The sequence below is a fragment of the Podarcis gaigeae genome (assembly GCF_964106915.1).
Source record: "Podarcis gaigeae genome assembly, chromosome: 16".
Classification (NCBI taxonomy): Eukaryota; Metazoa; Chordata; class Lepidosauria; order Squamata; family Lacertidae; genus Podarcis; species Podarcis gaigeae.
This window is the reverse complement of record NC_139693.1, coordinates 2,427,665-2,447,578: the sequence shown is the minus strand read 5'-3', so window position 1 is coordinate 2,447,578 and position 19,914 is coordinate 2,427,665. Positions and strand designations below refer to the sequence as shown.

At 46.1% G+C, this 19,914-nt stretch overlaps 1 protein-coding gene and 1 long non-coding RNA gene across 3 annotated transcripts; one reads left to right on the top strand and one right to left on the bottom strand.

Annotated features, from left to right (window-relative positions):
- Positions 1-1,622: 1,622 nt before the first annotated feature.
- Positions 1,623-19,320, bottom strand: LOC310833392 (acyl-coenzyme A thioesterase THEM4-like). 2 transcript variants are annotated; one of them, XR_014558673.1, is made up of 8 exons: positions 19,237-19,320; positions 15,299-15,508; positions 12,215-12,374; positions 11,288-11,453; positions 10,230-10,340; positions 5,734-5,858; positions 4,381-5,174; positions 1,623-4,342 (listed from the first exon to the last, which is right to left on the bottom strand). XR_014558673.1 is itself a non-coding variant. In XM_083716115.1 (7 exons), exons 2-7 carry the CDS (start codon positions 15,428-15,430, stop codon positions 5,116-5,118), a joined length of 753 nt encoding a protein of 250 aa, XP_083572241.1. In that variant the 5' UTR covers positions 15,431-15,508; positions 19,237-19,320; the 3' UTR covers positions 1,623-5,115. The 2 variants fall into 2 exon arrangements, 1 of the variants encoding a protein (XP_083572241.1); XM_083716115.1 differs by having other exon boundaries at positions 1,623-5,174.
- On the top strand, positions 15,517-17,052 carry LOC310833602. Its single transcript, XR_014558836.1, has 2 exons — positions 15,517-16,019; positions 16,624-17,052. It is a non-coding gene; the product is annotated as an uncharacterized lncRNA (long non-coding RNA).
- Positions 19,321-19,914: the final 594 nt, after the last annotated feature.

Here is a 19,914-nt window from a genome sequence, read left to right as displayed (position 1 = left end):
TTGTCTATTATCTTTGATAATTCTTGGAGAACAGGTGAGGTTCCTCAGACTGGTGGTGGCCAAATGTTGTCTCCATCTTCAAAAAGGGGAGAAAGGAAGACCCAGGTAACTACAGACCAGTGAGCTTGACATTGATACCAGGGAATTTTTGGTGTCTTCCTGAAAAAACCTCAACAACTACTTTCATGGTTACAGGTAGGTAGCCGTGTTGGTCTGCCGTAGTCAAAACAAAATACAGTTGTATCTCAGGTTAAGTACTTAATTCGTTCCGGAGGTCCGTACTTAACCTGAAACTGTTCTTAACCTGAAGCACCACTTTAGCTAATGGGGCCTCCTGCTGCCGCCGCGCTGCCGGAGCACAATTTCTGTTCTCATCCTGAAGCAAAGGTCTTAACCTGAAGCACTATTTCTGGGTTAGTGGAGTCTGTAACCTGAAGCGAATGTAACTTGAAGCGTATGTAACCCAAGGTACCACTGTAATAAAAAAAATCCTTCCAGTAGCACTTTAGAGACCAACTAAGTTTGTTATTGGTATGAGCTTTTGTGTGCACGCACACTTTTGGTGCTAGAGGAGACTCTTGAGAGTCCCATGGACTGCAAGAAGATCAAACGTATCCATTCTGAAGGAAATCAGCCCTGAGTGCTCACTGGAAGGACAGATCCTGAAGCTGAGGCTCCAAGACTTTGGCCACCTCATGAGAAGAGAAGACTCCCTGGGAAAGACCCTGATGTTGGGAAAGATGGAGGGCACAAGGAGAAGGGGAGGACAGAGGACGAGATGGTGGGGCAGTGTTCTCGAAGCTACCAGCATGAGTTTGAGCAAACTGCGGGAGGCAATGGAAGACAGGAGTGTCTGGCGTGCTCTGGTCCATGGGGTCACGAAGAGTCGGACAAGACTAAACGACTAAACAACAACAACAACACTTCTTCAGATACACTGAAACAGAAGTCACCAGACTCTTCAATTTAGTGAGAGGGTAGGGAAGGGTATTGCCACGTGGTGAGTCCTTTTGGATAGCTCCATTGCTTTTGTAAGACTACCAGCAGGGAGCCAATGGGAGCTGTAGGCCCCCAAAACTTGGAAAGGCCGCCCAAACTGGGTAAGGCTGCTTTAGATCAGGGGACCTCAAGCTTCTTGGTGGTGGCATCTCCATCCCATAATGCCTTCCCTAAACCAACCAGGCTAATTCCTCCAGGGAAGCAGAGCCTACCCAGATCTCATCAGCCCATATTAGGATTTCATTGGCCCTCTGCAGAGAAAGCATGGACCAGTTGGATCCTCTTGGGACCTGTTCTTCTCTGACTTTTGCTTTGATCTAACTTGCCTCTACTGGAAACCGCATGTCCTGAAAATGCAAAGACTAACATTGCCACATAATTCCCCCCACTCCAACAACTTGTAAGCCAATCCAGAAGCTCTGAGTTGGGAGAGAAACCCAATAAATATGTAAAGAAACTGGGCACATTTCCACTAAGCTGGTGGCGATTTCTTAACATTGGGAACTGTGTTAAGATGGACTGTTGGTCTGATTGAAACACAGTTGACCCAAGGTCTTTGGCAGACTGAGAGCAAGCAAGGGAAATTTTCCTTCTGAGAAAACACACACACACAAACCAATCAAAGCTTTTTATTCTTTTATTTTGGCAAACACTGTTTTCCAGAACACTCAGCAAAGTGCCAGGAGAGTTAACAGATAGTCAAGTAGTTATGGATGAATCTGCCCCCTTTTTATTTTTAATTGAGCTTGACAGACCGCACAGCTTCCCAACAAAGTAGAATAGTTTTTGCCAACCTCATCTATGAACCAAATTCATTCCCTGACAAGCCCAAGTGACATCAGCAGCAGAACAAAGAAGTCTAATCTCTCCCTCGTAATCCAGGTTTGAGCTCTCAGACAGAAGCTTCTGCCTGGCTGCTCTGTCACCAGTGGCTGGGAGGGAGGTTTCTGCCCCCAGTCCAACAACACATAGAATTCCATTCAAAAGGTACTAGGGAAATGAACTTCCCCATCATCACCAATACCCTCATTATGGCGAGTTGGGAAAATTATACAACCCAAGGCTCCTACACTGCTGGTGGTGGAAGAAGTGGAGTATATAGACAACACCCACTGTCACAAATGCTGCCGTCACACACCAGAGAGCTGTGTCCCAGCCTGAAGCCTTTGGGTGGTGCTCCACAACACAAAAATACATGCAGATGGGGTCTCTAGCCCAACCCTCCTTACACAAAGGAGGAAGCAACCTTCCATGTTTTGTAGCCATTTAAATGCTCCCAAATGTCACTCACTAAAAACCTCTGAATGTTTCTTTCTCTGCTCCAACCTACAGTTGCGTCCAACTAAGTTCTTTTCAGAGCAGACCAACCGAGGGTGACCCTAAGCTAGCCACGTCTATTGATGACAATGGATCTACTCTGAGTAGAACTAGCATTTGCTACACCACCGTTTTCCTACGCGGTTGGCTGCTGGCAGGAGGGGAGAGGACAGAGAAGGGCCTCAAGAGGATTTCTCACCATGTGGGAGGCAAATTTCTTTCCAAGAACATCTTGTGAGTCAGAGGCAGCCAACACGAGGCCCTCCAGATGGCGGGGGACTCCAGCTCCCATCATGCACAGGGGGAGTGAAGTGCAATGACACCTGAAAAGCCCCCTGTCTGACAGCAAACTGACCCTTATTGCATACTTAAATGGTAAAAAAACACACGTGAATTTCCACTACTGCTAGAATGCTATGGAAGAACCAGGCCCCACCAAACACCCTGGCGGGAGCTTAAATATATTTGATCTGCACAAACTCTTAAGGTTTATTGGGAGGGAGGGATTGGGAGAAGCAGCACAGGTCTCTTTCAGGAGTGGGGAACCTTTGGTTCTTCTACAGATGTTGCGGAACCACAACTTCCATCAGCCCCAGCAAATATAGCCAATAGCTAGGGATGGTGGGAGCAATAACTGAGGGGGGGCACAGGCTCCCCACACCTGCCTTATTAGAAGGCCAATAGAAGAGCTCCCTTGGCTGCACCCCTCAAAAACTTAGGAGGAAGAAGCTTTGATATGAAATATCAGCTTACATGGAAGCTTTATAGGCACTTTTTTGTTCCTATCAACAGGCTCAAAGGGAAGCTCTGAACATGTGTTCACCAGCTGAAGACCGGCCGAGGGTTTGCATGCGTGGCGCTCAGCCCAGACGCATAGAAAGTGCACAGTGCACAGTTGCTGTGATTTCTGGAAGCCATCAGCTCAGTTTGAGTATTCGTGGAACTAAAAGGTTAGGGCAGAGAATATGCCTCTTTGGGAAAACACGGCACTACATGAAAACACACAATGCATGTACGACCCAGCAGTTTCCAGTAAAATGCTATTATGAAAGATGGGTGTGTTGACACTGCAGATTTTTATGATTTGTATTGGGCCTTGATTTGTATGAAGAGCGTTTGCTTTCCACCAGCTAAGATTCTCTCTCTCTCTCTCTCTCTCTCTCTCTCTCTCTGTGTGTGTGTGTGTGAGAGAGAGAGAGAGAGAGAGAGGGAGAGAATAGCAGGCAATGATCCTCTTCTTGTAGGGCACCAACACCTCTGATGTAAAGGTAAGCATGGATTGCACTCAACTAAGTTTTACTCAGAGCAGGCCCACTGAAATTAAGAGACCTGTGTTGGCCACATCCATTGAGTTCAATGGGCCTACCTTGGGTAGGGCTAATGGTAGGATACCACCCTACATGTCTGGACTCCAGAGAACACCTCTGCTTACTCCGGTTCAAAAATGGGACATATCTGGCCAGGTTTCCCCACCAATAGTTAGACTGCCTGATAAGCGACCAGAACAGCACATGGGTACAAGTGGAGCTGATCAGCAGGTGTTTGAAAAAAGGCAAGGTCTGCTATGGAAGGCATAGTGAGAGGTTGCCCTAAGCTTGCTAGATAAGCTGTTTTACAGAAAATACTTTCCATGGTGCTATGAGTTAAGTTAGGCACACGCATCCCCCCCCTGCAAATATATTACTCTGCTTATTATATAATATATATATATATAAATTTGCCCTATATACAAAAAACCCCCTATGTGCCCTAGACGTGGCACAAGTCTGCTTAAATAGCAATGACAACACTGTTTGGCGTAAATCGTTTTCTCCAGAAGAAACAGCCACCTTGAATGTAGAAAGGATCCAGATTTCCCAGGAACCAGTTTCTAGGATTGTAGCATTTCCCCAAAAGGAAGGTTCTTAGGCAGGGTGGAAGGAGAAAGAACTTGCCCATGTGAAGACCACCTGGTGGAAACCCTTACACATATGGTTTTTAATTGTAAACTATATGCTGATCTCTGCCAGCAATTTCTAGATCAACTCTGTATCCCCCGATGGAAACCAGAGTCGGAGGTCATACATTTTCTATTACTGGGGAATGATCAGGAGCTCACCAAGTTAGCGGCTCAATATCTCTATTTGGTTTTCTCTCATCGAAACACACTGCAGATGTCTGATCTCCCTGGAGACCAAGAGATGTGACGATAGACTGCTCTGCCTCCTTTCTTTCAGCAAATGTTTTGTGCCACTGGGGAAGTGGTAATTCCGTACTGATTTGTTTGGATGTTGCATGTGATGCCAATAAAAGGTTTGAGGATGATGATTTCCCCAAAAGGTAGAGAGGCAAGGTTCCTTCCTGAAAGAGGTGCTGTGTTTTCTGGACAAGCTGAGGAGGGTTGTTGGCAATCGGAGGCAGACAGGTCAACAAGAGAGGAAGTGGAAACCCATTGTTGATAGCAGGCGAGCTTAGCTTGGCAAAGGCCGGAAAACACTGCTTCAAAGTTCAATACTGCATCACGGAGAATGGTATATGAAAGAGCTGCCACGGTTCAGCTCTGAGAGCTCTGTTTAACAGGAACAGCCCTAGGGATACGTTGAGGAGATACTGGCCAAGAAGACAGGACGCACTTTGAAGTCAAACGTGGGAAGAGGAAATGCATGCTTGCCAAAGTGCGCAGAGGTGGTTTAGGAGGGAGCCCAAACGCTTTTGCAGAGGTCGGTCTCCCCAGGCTCAAGTGCTTAAGGCTAGGCATTGGACTGGACCTGTTCAAGACGCCCAGCTTTCAGGGGGAAAGACTGGACTTCCTCTGGTGGGCTATTTGGAAGAGGCTTGCTGCTGGATGGAGTCCTTTAACTGGAACTGGATGAAGAGAGCTAAAACAGAAACAGGAGGGGGACAATAAAATGCTGTGTGAGTACCAACATTGAAAGATTGGCAACATAATTTTTTTTGAAATGACTGAATTAGCAAAAATGACGGCAACAATTAGAATGCAATCTAATCAAAATCTCAATCAGGAATGGAAATGTGTGGAAGAATACATGACCGAAAGATGCTCCAACAAGAATTTATTGATGTGTATAGACTTCACAAAGTTAAGTTAAGCTAAGCTAAGCAGATATATAAGATTGAATGTTTAATTATTAAGATACAAGAATACAACCTCAATAATAAAGTTACAAAATAATAACAAGGAAATCACGCACAGGTGGAAGGAAGACACAGGGCAAGAAATAAGAAATGGATAAATGTTGGTACATAATGAAATGTGAAAATGTGAATTTACGTATATACTGTATATGTATTATTATGTAAAGATTTCATATATGTATTGCAACATTAATAATAAATAAAATAAAATAAAATGCTGTGTGAAAGCTTTGACGTAGCACCAATGACAGCAGCAAACGATAGCAAGAACCAAGCCATTACCTGTGGCCTCTGTGTGAACCGTCTCCCCATCGACACTCTGCACATGCCCAGTCACAAACACCTTCCGGCCCTCTATCCGGTCCAGCTTGCTCTCCACCAGGACTACGGAGCCCAGCGGGATAGGACTAACGGGGGGGGGGGGGAGATGTTATTTTATCCCAAAATGGTTAACAACAATAAAACAGCAATAAATATTTTTATACAGATTAATATTCTTCATAGTTAGATCTATACCCAAATATTTTGCTTTCTTAACAGTATTTTTACCATAAGTTTTATCTTTTCCATATTCATTTTAAAGCCAGACACTTTGCCAAAATCATATATTATCTTCATTGCTTTAGCGATACTTGCTTCTGGTTCTTCTGTTGCTAACAAAATATCATCCGCAAAGGCCCTGATCTTACAACCTCTTTTCCCAATGTTATTCCTATGATCTCTTTGTCTTTCCTTATTTCCAACAACAATATTTCTAATGTCAATATAAAAAGGAAAAGTGAGAGAGGACACCCTTGTCTGGTGCCCTTCTCCACTGGAAAGCGTTCTGTCCTGACACTATTAATTATTAGACTAGCTGCTGCTTCTCGTAAATCACATTTATACCTCTGCATAAATAAATTCAATAAAACACATATAAAACTGTCAGGGGTTCAGGAGCAGAGACACAGGAGGGGGAGCAAATGGAGAGTGAGGAGGAGGAATCCGAGTGGGGTGGAGGCAGTGACAGTGGCCAGAGTCATTCCACGAGCCTCTCCAGCGAATCGGAAGATTCACAGAAGGGAGCGCCGATGGCCAGGGGAAGGGGGGTGCCAAGGGGGAAACCCCAGGAGGAAGGGGCCAGCGGGGACTCCCTGAGCAGCAGTTGAAAATCAGGACCAGCTTCCCCACCAGAGCGCAGTAGGGAGGGGGAGTCCCAGGAATCGGGACCAGTGTTCTCACCACCAGCGAGAGGAGATGAGTCAGGTTTGACCACGCCCACATCGGAGAGCGGGGAAACGGTCAGGAGGAAGGTTACCGGCTGGGCGCGCGCGCCAAGTTCAAATGTACAGGCGAGCGGCACAGCAGGGAGCCCAGATAGGGAGCCAGGTCCTAAAGCCCGCCGGAAGGAAGGGCAAGACTCAGGGGGGTCAGCGTCAGAAGAGTCCAGGAAGGAGGAGACCCCAGGGGGCAGAAGGACCCAGAGGAGGAAGGAACAGCGCAGGAGGTGGAGCCGGGCTAGGATCTTGAACTGGTGCGGAAGGGATAGTGACTCAGAGGGGACTTCGCCGATCTAGAGTCAAGACGTAGGGCTGCGCGCTCTGGGGTTTGAAATGGAAACTAAACTTCAATAAGACTTTTGTACATTACATCAACCGGGCGTTGGTCCTCTGTGAGCTGGGACCTAGAGGCAGTCCTGACAAAAACCATTATATATCTATTAAAATTCAAATCCACAGCCAAAACAGACTGGGATTTAAAAAACCCCTCAACCTTTAATCAATCATTTATTGTGTTTGACTAAATGCCATTACAGATCCAGTTACAAAACGAGAAACTGCAATAAAACCTATTAAGGAAGATCCAGAAATAAACAACCATTTACAATAAATCCAATTAATGAGTCCTCTGCACAGTCTACAGCATTGTCTTTTAGGTGACTAGCACAAACACTTTTAGCGGCTTTTGCAAATAAGTCTGTTTTATATGTGAGTTGCAGTCAGATAATAGCCAACATATCTTCACTCCAGGGTTCTGTCCCTGTAGCGGTGCCAACATCTGTTCAAAAAAATCTCTGGTGTTTTGATGGAGCTGGCAATGAAGTACCGTATTTTTCGCTCTATAGGACGCACTTTTTCCCCTTCAAAAATGAAGGGGAAATGTGTGTGCGTCCTATGGAGCGAAGATGCCATAGCCTCGCGACCCTCTCCCGGCTGGAGAGTTGGCGCGGCTATGGAAGGAGCCTCTATAGAGGATAGCAGCCTGCTTCCCGGAGCGCCAGGCACGCTGAAATCAGAGCGCCTGGCGCTTCGGGAACACATCCGCAGCCTAGGCAGCCTTGCGGGAGTTCCCCACAGGGCTCCCCATGCTGCGGATAGTAGTCTGCCGCCCGGCGCGAGGGGCGCCCTGAAGCAGAGCGCCCCTCGCGCCAGGCAGACATCCGCAGCGAGGGGAGCCCTGCAGGGGCCATAGCCCCGCGCCTCTCCGCTGTGCCTTTCCGCTGCTCCCTGACCTGCTCTTTGGGGCTGGTGGTTGGCTTCCCCCCGCCAGCCCCACAGAGCAGGTCGAAAGGAACCTGAAGCCTGGAGAGCGAGAGGGGTCGGTGCACACCGACCCCTCTCGCTCTCCAGGCTTCCAAGGTAGCCGCCTGAATGCACCTTAAATGGCACCTTGTTTTAGAGCGGGAAAACAAGAAGGGGGAAATTCTCCCCCTCTCTGCGCAGCGCCTCCTGCCACTTCGCTGAAGGGGCGCTGCGCAGAGAGGGGGAGAATTTTTTTTCTTGTTCTCCCCCCTCTAAAACAAGGTGTGTCCTATTGTCTGGTGCGTCCTATGGTGCGAAAAATACGGTATGTAATGGGGAAGGTCTTCTATTTCATCTACGCCACAAATACTGAATCTTAAATGCCTTGGAACTTTCCTATATCTTCCATCTAAGACTGATGTGGGCATTGTTTGAAAGCGGAGAGCTTTAAGTGCAGTTATCAGGGAGGCAAAGATAAGTGTCTGCAAATATTGGGCTCTGGTGTGGTTAGACTTCAGCAAATGGTACCAACGGGAGAATTTTGAGATATAGATTAAAGATAAGTCTTTTATACTTCTTTATACTTCTTTTATAGTCCGTTATCCTGCTTATAGATCCAATCTCTGAGCAGTCTTTTAACTCCAGGGAATACAAAAACGTCTGTTGTCAGGTTTTTTGAGGCTAGGAAGTCTTGTACTAGCCTGGCCCAATCACCCTTCTTCCACTGTTTCTCCAGGCAGAGTAGGCAAACAGTCCTCTCGGATATCCAGGACGCTTTTATAGTACGAAAGAGCAGCCATCTCCATCTTAGCTTTTACAGACACCACACCTGTCTCTGTCCTAAGGAAAGCAGCTGGGGTACCTGGAGGTACTGCCAACAGACACCTTAGGAACTTACTCTGGCAGACTTCCAGGTCATTATTATTTATTATTTATTGAATATATATACCACCGTATACCCAGAGGCCTCAGGGCAGTTCACAGAACAAAATCAAAATATAAAACCACAAAATACATAATCAAAATAAAAGCAACAGCCCAATAACCCCTCTCCCAAAAAACCCCCCACATTTTAAAAGGGCATAGGGTGTCAGTCAAATCAACCCAAGGCCTGGTTAAAAAGGAACGTTTTGCCTGGTGCCGAAAGGTGTATAATGAAGGCACCAGGTGAACTTCCCTGGGGAGAGCATTCCACAGAAGGGGAGCCACTGCAGAGAAGGCCCCGTTCCCGTGTTGCCACTCTCTGGACCTCTCGGTTGTTGTGATTTATCCCCCAGATCTCAACACTATACTGCATTTGAGCTACTACTTCCCCTAGTTAGACTTTTAGGGCTGGAATTACCAGCCTGCCACCTTTAGAATAGAAAAACTTCAGAGTAGCATAGGCTGACTTCTGTACTGTTGCTAGTTTGCGGCTTAGGTCCCTTGTCTTGACAGGACCGCCTCTCCTGGTCTGCCCCGCAGAGGACCTTAAGGTCCATGAATATTCTGATTTCCTTAGGTCCTGGGCCCTAAGGAAGTCAGACTATCCTCCACCAGGGCCAGGGCCTTTTCAGTGATGGCTCCGACCTGGTGGAATGCTCTGTCCCACGAGACCAGGGCCCTGCAGGATTTAACCTCCTTCCACAGGGCCTGTAAGACAGAGCTGTTCTGCCTGGCTTTCAATTTGAATTTAGTCTTTTATTCCCCTTCCTTCCCTCCCTCTCCTCTTTTTGTGAAGATTACCTGCTCTGGGATCCCACAGCTAATTCTCCCCTGGTTTCCTCGCTGGCCCAAGTAGGACTAATTTAGCCAGCTAGCCCTGGTGATCATCTTATGTTTATTGGATGGATTTGCCCCCTAAATTGATTTTTTAATTCTGAATTTATTGTTATTCATGTCTTATACTGTATTTTATGCTGTCTTTTGTTGCATCAATTAAGTGTTTTAACTTTGTTGTTAGCCGCCCTGAGCCCGGTTTTCTGAACTGGGAAGGGCAGGATATAAATAAATTTATATTTATATTTATAATACACACACACACACACACACACACACACACAGTATGTTTTGTAGCTTAATCAACTTGAAACCAGACGGACCCTTGGAAAAATTTAAATAAGAACCTAGGAGAGTATATGTTCTATTCAAATGTCCAGAATTCTTATTATTGAATGGACTCTTGCTTTGCCAAATGTGTTGAAAGATTTGCAGGGTGCTTAAAATCAAACCCATGACCTATGCTGGTCATGCGCCAATTCCCTAAGTTCTTAGTTCTACAAAGGCAGGTTTGCTCACCTCTTGTAGTTTATGGTGAGGTTTGCAGTCAACACCCTGCCAGCGACGAAGATGGCACATGTGCCAAGGACGCTGTCCAGGATGGTGGCAATGCAGCCGCCGTGTACAAACCTGTAAAAATGAAAAGTTAATTTAAAAATAAAAACCACACAAACTTTGTGGGAACAAAGAAGACGATGCGCAAAGATGACTTCCGCGCATGGCTCTGGAGGCAGGAGAGCGTGGATTCAGGGAGACACGAGGTCCCAGAGCAGGAGTGGATACCAAGTACTCCTGGACGACTGCCTGTTTAAAGAGGCACTACATTTGCCCCCTGTTGCAGGAGAAGGCATATTGCCATTATCGTTGGAATAATTATTACTGAATTTATAACCCACCCTTAAGCAACAGGTCCCAGAACGTGGGTATAACAATGCAAGATTCAAGATTCAGAACATTTAAAACAGATCACAGGCACAGGAATAGGGTAGTGAGAAATATAAATAAAAGTTTTAATATACAGTGGTGCCCCGCAAGACGAACGCCTCGCAAGATGGAAAACCCGCTAGACGAAAGGGTTTTCCATTTTGGAGGCGCTTCGCAAAACGAATTTCCTATGGGCTTGCTTCGCAAGACGAAATGTCTTGCGAGTTCCTGCGGGTTTTTTTCCCCTTTCCCCCCCTTTTCCTAAGCCGCTAAACCGCTTATCAGGTGATCCCCCTCTCTGCACAGAGTCCCTTCAGCGAAGCGGGAGGAGAAATGGAAGGGGCTCCATTTCTCCTGGCACTTCGCTGAAGGGGTGCTGAGCAGAGAGGGGGAGATTTTTTTTTCTTGTTCTCCCCCTATAAAACAAGGTGTGTCCTATAGAGCGAAAAATACGGTAATTCCACTGGATCCTGCTTTTATCCACATCCCTTGGAAAAGTGAGGTGTATACATGTGCAATTTCTCTATTGGGAGCGCTGATCCAGGGAAGGGCACAAAAAAAAGGCCAGTTAAGTGGTGCCCACCAAACTCACTCAAACACCTCCAAGGGCCCATGGTTTAGAAAACGGTTCATGGTTCTGGTTCACTCCTTACCCTGGAGGCCCTTCGAGGTAGGGACCAAGCTGGAACATGGACACCATCCTTTTCTCCGATGGGTTGAGAAACATCGCATATTCAAAGCCCATGCCTTCCTCGTCGAGGTTCCTGAGGAAGAGACGGCTGGCTCTGTCCTTTAGCTCGTTCCCTTGCCTCATCCTTACTGTGGGAGCAGCATCAAGTCGTGAATGAGCACGGTCTTATTATGGACTCACCTGCATGCAGTAACAACACCGAGTAACTCTCAGTGCCTGGGAAAGAGGAAGAGGCAGGGACGAGGGCAGGGTTTCATCAATTAGCTTTTAGGTGTCTTCCTTTTAGGTGCTCCTGCCACCGGCCTGCTCAGACAGGCGCCTTATGAATGATTTTTAAGGCGCCCACTAAATATTATTAGTTATTAAATGGATATGCCAACCTTCGCCCCAAAATCACAGGGAGGTATACAACAAAATACAAAATGAAAACACAAATACACAACAACAACAACCCCCTTTCAGCCACAACACTAGAAGCCCAATTCTGACATTCTGCAGAACAGAACAAGAACAATTGGAGTCCACAGAAGGGAACAAATGCAATGAATAAAACAAATACAAACATCTGTACAACTATTTAAAAATCAATTTCAGCAGAGATACAGACTGGGGAAAATCTCTACTTAAATGGCATCTTGGAAATGGAAGGTCTTCAGTGGGCACCTGTATAGTAGTATTTAAGAGGAGGGTGATTCCAAGGGAAAGGAGATACAACACTAGAAGCCCAAATTTGACATTGGGCAGAACAGAACGAGAACAATTGGAGTTGGAATCAAAGAACATGCAGAGGACTACCAGTTTGCCATCCCTCGTATTCTGGATGAAACAGAGGCTGGTGGCAAAGGTTTTAGCAAGGAGAGAAAGAAAGGAATGAAAAAGAGGTCCTTGCCTGGAACGTGATCTGCAACATTCCTATAAGAAGGCAGCCTTTTCCACGTTCCGTCTTCCGCCATCGCCATGAATCTGTTGAACTGATTCACCATCTCTGGAGTCCAGCTGGCGTTGGGGATGGCATAGTCCTTTGCATGCTCAGACTCATGGAATAGTGCCTGTAAAGAAGGGGAATGTACGTAAGCCAGGGAACTAAAGGTGCGTAGAAAAGAGGGGGTAAGGATCCAGGTTATAGCACAGCAAACACATCACCTGCGACTTGCTGCAATTTTCCACCCGTGACTCACACAGCTTTCTTCCCATCCTGCTCTGCTCTCCCACCCTTCAAAGCTCCTAGGTACAGGCCCAGCTCCAGTTTTTGCCCCTGACACTATCACCAGCTGCTGAATGCATTCAATCTAGGGGTAGGGAACCACTTTCAGCTTGAGGGATGCATTCAAACTCTTTGAATCTTCCAGGACCCAGGTTCGGGGGGGGGCGGGGCATGGGCAGGGGCCAAAAAGGGGGGGGGTCACCTAAGCATGAGGAAGCAACAACAACACCAAAACATTTATCAAAGTTTTTCCCATGAATTCCTGTTCAAGTCCTCCTTTGAATTCATATACATATACACACACACACACACACACACACACACACACACAGTGGTGCCTCGCAAGACGAAAAGAATCCGTTCCGCGATTCTCTTCGTCTAGCGGTTTTTTTGTCTTGCGAAGCAAGCCCATTGACAGCTTAGCGGATTAGCGCTATTAGCGGTTTAGCTGATAAGCGGCTTATCAGCGGATCAGCTGATAAGCGGCTTAGGGCTTAGGAAAAGGGGGGGGGAAGGGAAAAAACCCCGCAGGAACTCGCAAGACATTTTCGTCTTGCGAAGGAAGCCCATAGGGAAATTCGTTTTGCGAAGCGCCTCCAAAACAGAAAACCCTTTCGTCTAGCGGGTTTTCCGTCTTGCGAGGCGTTCGTCTTGCGGGGCACCACTGTAATTTCATTTTTAATTTGTATACCACCTTTCTATATCACTATTCACAAGGCGGTTTACAGCAACAAAGTATACAGCGAAGAACACACACCTAAAACATAACTTTAAATTGGAGTAACTTAAATCAAATAAAGTAACATAATTAGAATATAATAGTACACAGTAAAATCATGATGTTCCATCAGGGGTCAGCAAACTTTTTCAGCAGGGGGCCGGTCCACTGTCCCTCAGATCTTGTGGGGGGCCTGAGTATTAAAAGGACACATTCTACTCATGTGAAAACACGCTGATTCCTGGACCGTCTGTAGGCGGGATTTAGAAGGCGATTGGGCCGGATCCGGCCTCCAGACCTTAGTTTGTCTACCCAGGTGTTACATGATTGCTGGATGAGTGGGATAGACCTGGGTGTGTGGGTGTGAATCACTACCAAAAGCTGGAGGCTGCTTTCTGCTTTCTGACGTAATGGGCAGACAGCTAAGATGACACTCTGCCTCAGCTGGCTCCGAGCCAGTTTCAGTGGTAATTATTTATTTTATAAAAATTATACTCCACTTGATTGTAAAAAAATACCTCAAAGATAAAACAAGAAAATCAAGAAAAAAATAACAGCCATACTCTAAAAAGACGCAAAAATTAAAATACTAAAACAGATTTAAATTGCCTCAATGTTATAAGCATTTGAATAGACTTGTCTAAACCAGGGTTTCTCAAGCTTGGGTCTCCAGCTGTTGTTGGACTACAGCTCCCATCATCCCTAGCTAGCAGTACCAGCGGCCAGGGATGATGGGAATAGTAGCCCCAAAACAGCTGGAGACCCAAGTTTGGGAAACCCTGGTCTAAACAATAATGTTTTTAGCTGTGGGTTAAACCAAAGAGCCTAGGACTTGCCGATCAGAAGGTCAGCGGTTTGAATCCCCGCGACGGGGTGAGCTCCTATTGCTCGGTCCCTGCTCCTGCCAACCTAGCAGTTTAAAAGTATGAAGTGCAAGTAGATAAATAGGTATCACTCCTGCCGGAAGGTAAACAGCGTTTCCGTGCGCTGCTCTTGTTCGCCAGAAGCGGCTTAGTCATGCTGGCCACATGACCCGGAAGCTGTACGCCGGCTCCCTCGGCCAATAAAGCGAGATGAGCACCACAACCCCAGAGTCAGCCACGACTGGACCTAATGGTCAGGGGTCCCTTTACCTTTACATTACTCTTATAGTCACATCAATGCGCAATAACGTGACATGGGCTTCACACTCGATACAGCACCCATCTTGCATGAGAGCGTAATCTCTTTATTTACAACAGGGGTGGGGAATCTTTGGCTCTACAGATGTTGCTGCATTCCTGCCAGCCCGAAAGTCAGGGAACATGAAAGCTACGAAAGAACTGGCAAAACTTCAGCTCCCCTAATAAACTTCTGTTTCCTGTGAAACTGGTCTCGCTGGCGCTCAAAACTGATACTGTATCTGAATACACACCATACGTTCAAAGCACCCGACTTCCCCCAAAGAATGCAGGAAACTGCAGTTTGTTGATGGGGCAGGAAATGGTAATTCTGTGATGGGCAAATTACAGTCCCCAATATTACGTCAAGGGCAGATGCGAGCTTTAAGAGTAGGTTGTGTACACAGCCCCGAGCTGTTGAAATCTGCACTTACCGAGTCCGAGCACCTATCCTGCTACCAGCACAGTGCTATTAGTACAGTCAGGCTGTGTGACAAGAGCACAAAGGGTGGTATGTTTGTGACAGATAAAAAGTGCTCCTCCTCAGAACCAGAGAAGGATGTTAGGTGACATTGCAGGGTAGGGGAGTAGTATCAATAAAATCATAAAAATCAAATTTAAAAGAAAACCAATAAAAACACAGCAAATCAGACAACTGGGCAGCAGTCTCTGTGCCCAAAAGCACAGGCAAAAGGTCAAGCTTTAAGCCGTCATCGAAATAATACCAAATTTGACCTCATTTGGTGGATCTCGTTTAGATGATGGCTTGAAATGTCAGTGTCCCAGAGCCACAAATAACATCCACCTCATGTACGCTGTGACTGCAGAGGGTTGGACTGGATCACCCTTGAGATCCCTTCCAAATCTACAGCTCTATGATCCTATACTCACTGCGGCTTTCCACAACGGCATCTGGGAAGAAGGCAAGACTCCTCGAGATGCTGCTTCTGCTCCTGGGGGACCACATCTGGGGGCCCCCCAGCGAGCGAGCCCCTTAGCCAGCCGGGCGAAGCTCCTCAGCATGTCCCACTCGTACGCGTCTCAGGGATAAGCGCCAGTCACTCTTCTTGCTGATCAAGATGCGGCTGGAAGGGACGACACCTGCCAAGGGAGATTGGCCCAGTCACAGTTTGGCAAGAGAAATGCAAACCTCGCAGGTTCTCCTGGCATCTGGGCTTCGGAGGGATGCTGGCTTCTGACTAAGAAGGGACAGCGGAGGACTTGGCAGCCTCACCCTCTTAATAATAATAATTATAATAGTATTTTTTTATTTATACCCCACCCTTCCCGGTTTAAAAACTGGGCTCAGGGTGGCTAACAGCAAATATAAAACAATGATCGAAATGGGACTTAAGAACAGCAGAAAATACAACATAAAATGCAGCATCAATATCAATGAAATTCAGGGGTCGTTTTGGGAAAAACAAAAGAAAACAAAACGCAGTCAGTAGACATCAAATGATCACCAGGGTTAACTGGCCAAGTTGGTCCTACTAGGACCAGCAAGGAGACCACGGAAGAATTTAAATGTGGGGTCCCAGAAAGGGTTTCATCATAGAAGAGGAAAGGGAAAAGGGGGTAGAGGATCAGGCTAAATCAAATTGAAATTACTGTATTTTTCGCTCTATAGGATGCACTTTTTCCCCTTCAAAAATGAAGGGGAAATGTGTGTGCGACTTATGGAGCGAAGACGCCATAGCCCCGCGACCCTCTCCTGGCTGTAGAGGTGACGGCGGCTATGGCTGGAGCCTCTATAGCCGCGCGTCACCTCTCCAGCCGGGAGAGCGCGCCAGGGGGCTAAAGAAGCCATAGCCCCGCAACCCTCTCCCAGCTGGAGAGGTGACGCACGACTATGGCAGCAGCCTCTCCGCTGCGCCTTTCTGCTGCTCCCTGACCTGCTCTTTGGGGCTGGTGGTGGGCTTCCCCCACCAGCCCCAAAGAGCAGGTTGAAAGGAACCTGAAGCCTGGAGAGTGAGAGGGGTTGGTGCGCAATGACCCCTCTCGCTCTCCAGGCTTCCAAGGTAGCCGCCTGAACGCACCTTAAATGGCACCTTGTTTTAGAGCAGAAAAACAAGAGGGGGGGAATTCTCCCCCTCTCTTTCGCTGAAGGGGCGCTGGGCAGAGAGGGGGAGAAATTTTTTTTCTTGTTCTCCCCCCTCTAAAACAAGGTGCGTCCTATTGTCTGGTGCGTCCTATGGTGTGAAAAATACGGTAAGATTTTGTCCTGTCCTGGCCATCACCATCTGCAGCGGGAGCAGAGTCCAGCTTTAACTACGCACCGTGCGGAGAAGGCCTCCCTTCTGCCCCTCCCGAAACTTATTCAGCTTTGTTGGGTGGCAAAGCACTGCAAGCATGGAGCAAAAACTTGCTCATAATTGCATTCCCCACTAACACAGGTCCCCACCCGGCAATTTTTACTAACTGCCAGGAAATAAATGAGAAGCTTGCCTCATCCTGAGTCGGACCATTTATGCATCTGGGTCAGCACTGCCTACACTATCTGGCAGCTCCTCCTCCAGGGTTTGAGAGCGGCAGGGCCTCTCCCAGACCTCCCTGGAGAATCTGCCAGGGACTAAGCCAGGGGCCTTTCTGGCTGCTCTGCCACCACGGAGCCCCTCCTGGAGGAGCTTTGAAAGGACTTAAGATCCCAGTCCACATGGCGCTGCTTTTAATAAGGTCAGTTTAGGAACCTTAATACAAATAAGTCACAAACGTCATCACAGCAGGCGGCATTTGGTGCTTCAATTAAATCTATAAAAAGGTAAAGGTACCCCTGACCATTAGGTCCAGTCGCAGATGACTCTGTGGTTGCACCACTCATCTCGCTTTACAGGCCGAGGGAGCTGATGCTTGTCCGCAGAAGGTTTTTCCGGGTCATGTGGCCAGCATGACTAAGCCGCTTCCGGCGAACCTTCCCACCGGAGTGGTACCTATTTATCTACTTGCACTTGGACATGTTTTCGAACTGCTAGGTTGCCAGGAACAGGGACCGAGCAATGGGAGCTCACCCCGTTGCGGGGATTTGAACCGACCTTCCAATAGGCAAGCCCAAGTGGCTCAGTGGTTTAGACCACAGCACCACCCGCGTCCCTTAATTAAATCCATAGGTAAAGGTAAAGGGACCGCTGACCATTAGGTCCAGTTGCGGACGACTCTGGGGTTGCAGCGCTCATCTCACTTTATTGGCCGAGGGAGCCGGAGTACAGCTTCCGGGTCATGTGGCCAGCAGGACTAAGCCACTTCTGGCGAACCAGAGTAGCGCACGGAAACGCCGTTTACCTTCCCACCAGAGTGGTACCTATTTATCTACTTGCACTTTTTTGTGTGCATTTGAACTGCTAGGTTGGCAGGAGCAGGGACCGAGCAACGGGAGCTCACCCTGTTGCGGGGATTCGAACCTTCTGATTGGCAAGCCCAAGAGGCTCAGTGGTTTAACCCTGAGCGCCACCCGCATCCCTTAATTAAATCTATATATCACCATAAAACATATATAACATAACAATTTCAAAAAAGTTCAGGAGTGTCTTTATGTATGCTACAGTTGCTGCCAGAATTCTTATCGCAAAAGGTTGGAAGGGAGAGGAAACCCTCAGACTGGCAAAATAAATTAAGAGAGTATGCTGAACTGGCGAGTCTATCAGCGAGGTTACAGACGAAAAGGTTATCTATCAGAGAGTGGGACATATACAGAGTTTATGGAAAAGAATATCAATCCGTTGGCAGGTCTTGACTGAAGTTCTGTGTGTAAATAGGATAATCTTCCAAGATTTAAAGCAAGTTAAATAACACGGAGGGAAAAAGAGAGATAAGTGCGCAGTTAAGGAATTCAATTCGGGAACATAATGGGAAGATCGGAGGTCATGTTAAACTTAATTACAAAATTATGTGCAAAACAAGTATCGCTTAAGGATACTTATCTTTATTTTGTCTTTAGTATTTATTGATTATTTCTGTTATACAGTTGGCAACCAATAAAGCATTCATAAAACAAAACAAAACAAAATAAAGAATAAAACATATAAGTTCATAAAACCAACGAAAACAAAATACAAATTAAAAATAAAACATATAAATTCATGAAACCAAAGAAAATAAAAAATAAAACATATAAGTTCATAAAACCAAAGAAAATAAAAAAATAAAACATATAAGTTCATAAAACCAAAGAAAATAAAAAAATAAAAATATAAGTTCATAAAACCAAAGAAAATAAAAAAAATAAAAATATAAGTTCATAAAACCAAAGAAAATAAAAAAATAAAAATATAAGTTCATAAAACCAAAGAAAATAAAAAATAAAACATATAAGTTCATAAAACCAAAGAAAATAAAAAAGTAAAACATATAAGTTCATAAAACCAAAGAAAATAAAAAATAAAACATATAAGTTCATAAAACCAAAGAAAATTAAAAAAATAAAAATATAAGTTCATAAAACCAAAGAAAATAAAAAATAAAAATATAAGTTCATAAAACCAAAGAAAATAAAAAATAAAACATATAAGTTCATAAAACCAAAGAAAATAAAAAAGTAAAACATATAAGTTCATAAAACCAAAGAAAATAAAAAAATAAAACATATAAGTTCATAAAACCAAAGAAAATAAAAAAAATAAAAATATAAGTTCATAAAACCAAAGAAAATAAAAAATAAAAATATAAGTTCATGAAACCAAAGAAAATAAAATAAAAACATTAAGTCATGAATATTCATATCCCCCATGACTCCAGGAAACTCCACGGTCACCCCTCCCCCTCCTCTGACCTTTGACCCATATTCCCCCCCCCAAAAAAAATAATAATTAAATTCCGGATACAGCAAACTTTACCTCTTCCCTCCTTCTCCGCTCTCACCTTCTGCCTCAGTCAATATCAGGAGCCGGCATCTGACGTCCGTTAACGTCACTTCCGCCAACCCTCCCGAGGGTGGGGGGAAAAGAGTGAGTCAGGCTCTGCTTCTGCGCATGCGCCTATGTGCTTCTCTCGCTCTCCGGGCGAGAGGAATCCTGGGAGGCGGCGCCACGCTTTGCGCCACTGCGCGTGCGCGAGAGGCTCCCACGCTTCCCGCCCGTTGCTATGACAACGCGGAGAGAGGCGCCCCGGGGTGGGAGAGAGATAGAACTGTAGGTTGGATGTCTATTGGTGACTGACGCTACGCGCAATCCTTCATTGGCTCTGGCTCCTGTCAATCAACTTGTAAAAGCCAATAAGGCGCCTCCCATCTTTCCCTCCGAGGCTTCGAAATGAGCGGCTGTTCCGCTTTGCCCGCCCTTCCAACTGATACCGGGTGCTGATTGGAGAGCCGGATCATATGTCTTTTATGCTAATTTCTGAGAGGTTCTTAGTTTTCATTGGGCGGAGGAGGGAGACCCGGATGACCAAAGGTTCTGGAAACCAAGCCTGATGAGAAACGGTTGTAGCAGCTGGGGGTGTTTAACCTGGAGAAGAGGAGATAGGCTGGGCACCTTCAGATAGAATAATAATAATTAAAAAATTATTATTATTAT

Coding starts and splice junctions, on each gene's coding strand:
- LOC310833392 (XM_083716115.1), bottom strand. CDS start 15,430: ATGCTGAGGAGCTTCGCCCGGCTGGCTAAGGGGCTCGCTCGCTGGGGG. Junction 12,375..15,298: donor TGCCGTTGTGGAAAGCCGCA/GTGAGTATAGGA, acceptor CCTTCTTTACAG/GCACTATTCCATGAGTCTGA. Junction 5,175..5,733: donor GGTTCACACAGAGGCCACAG/GTAATGGCTTGG, acceptor TTTCTGTTTTAG/CTCTCTTCATCCAGTTCCAG.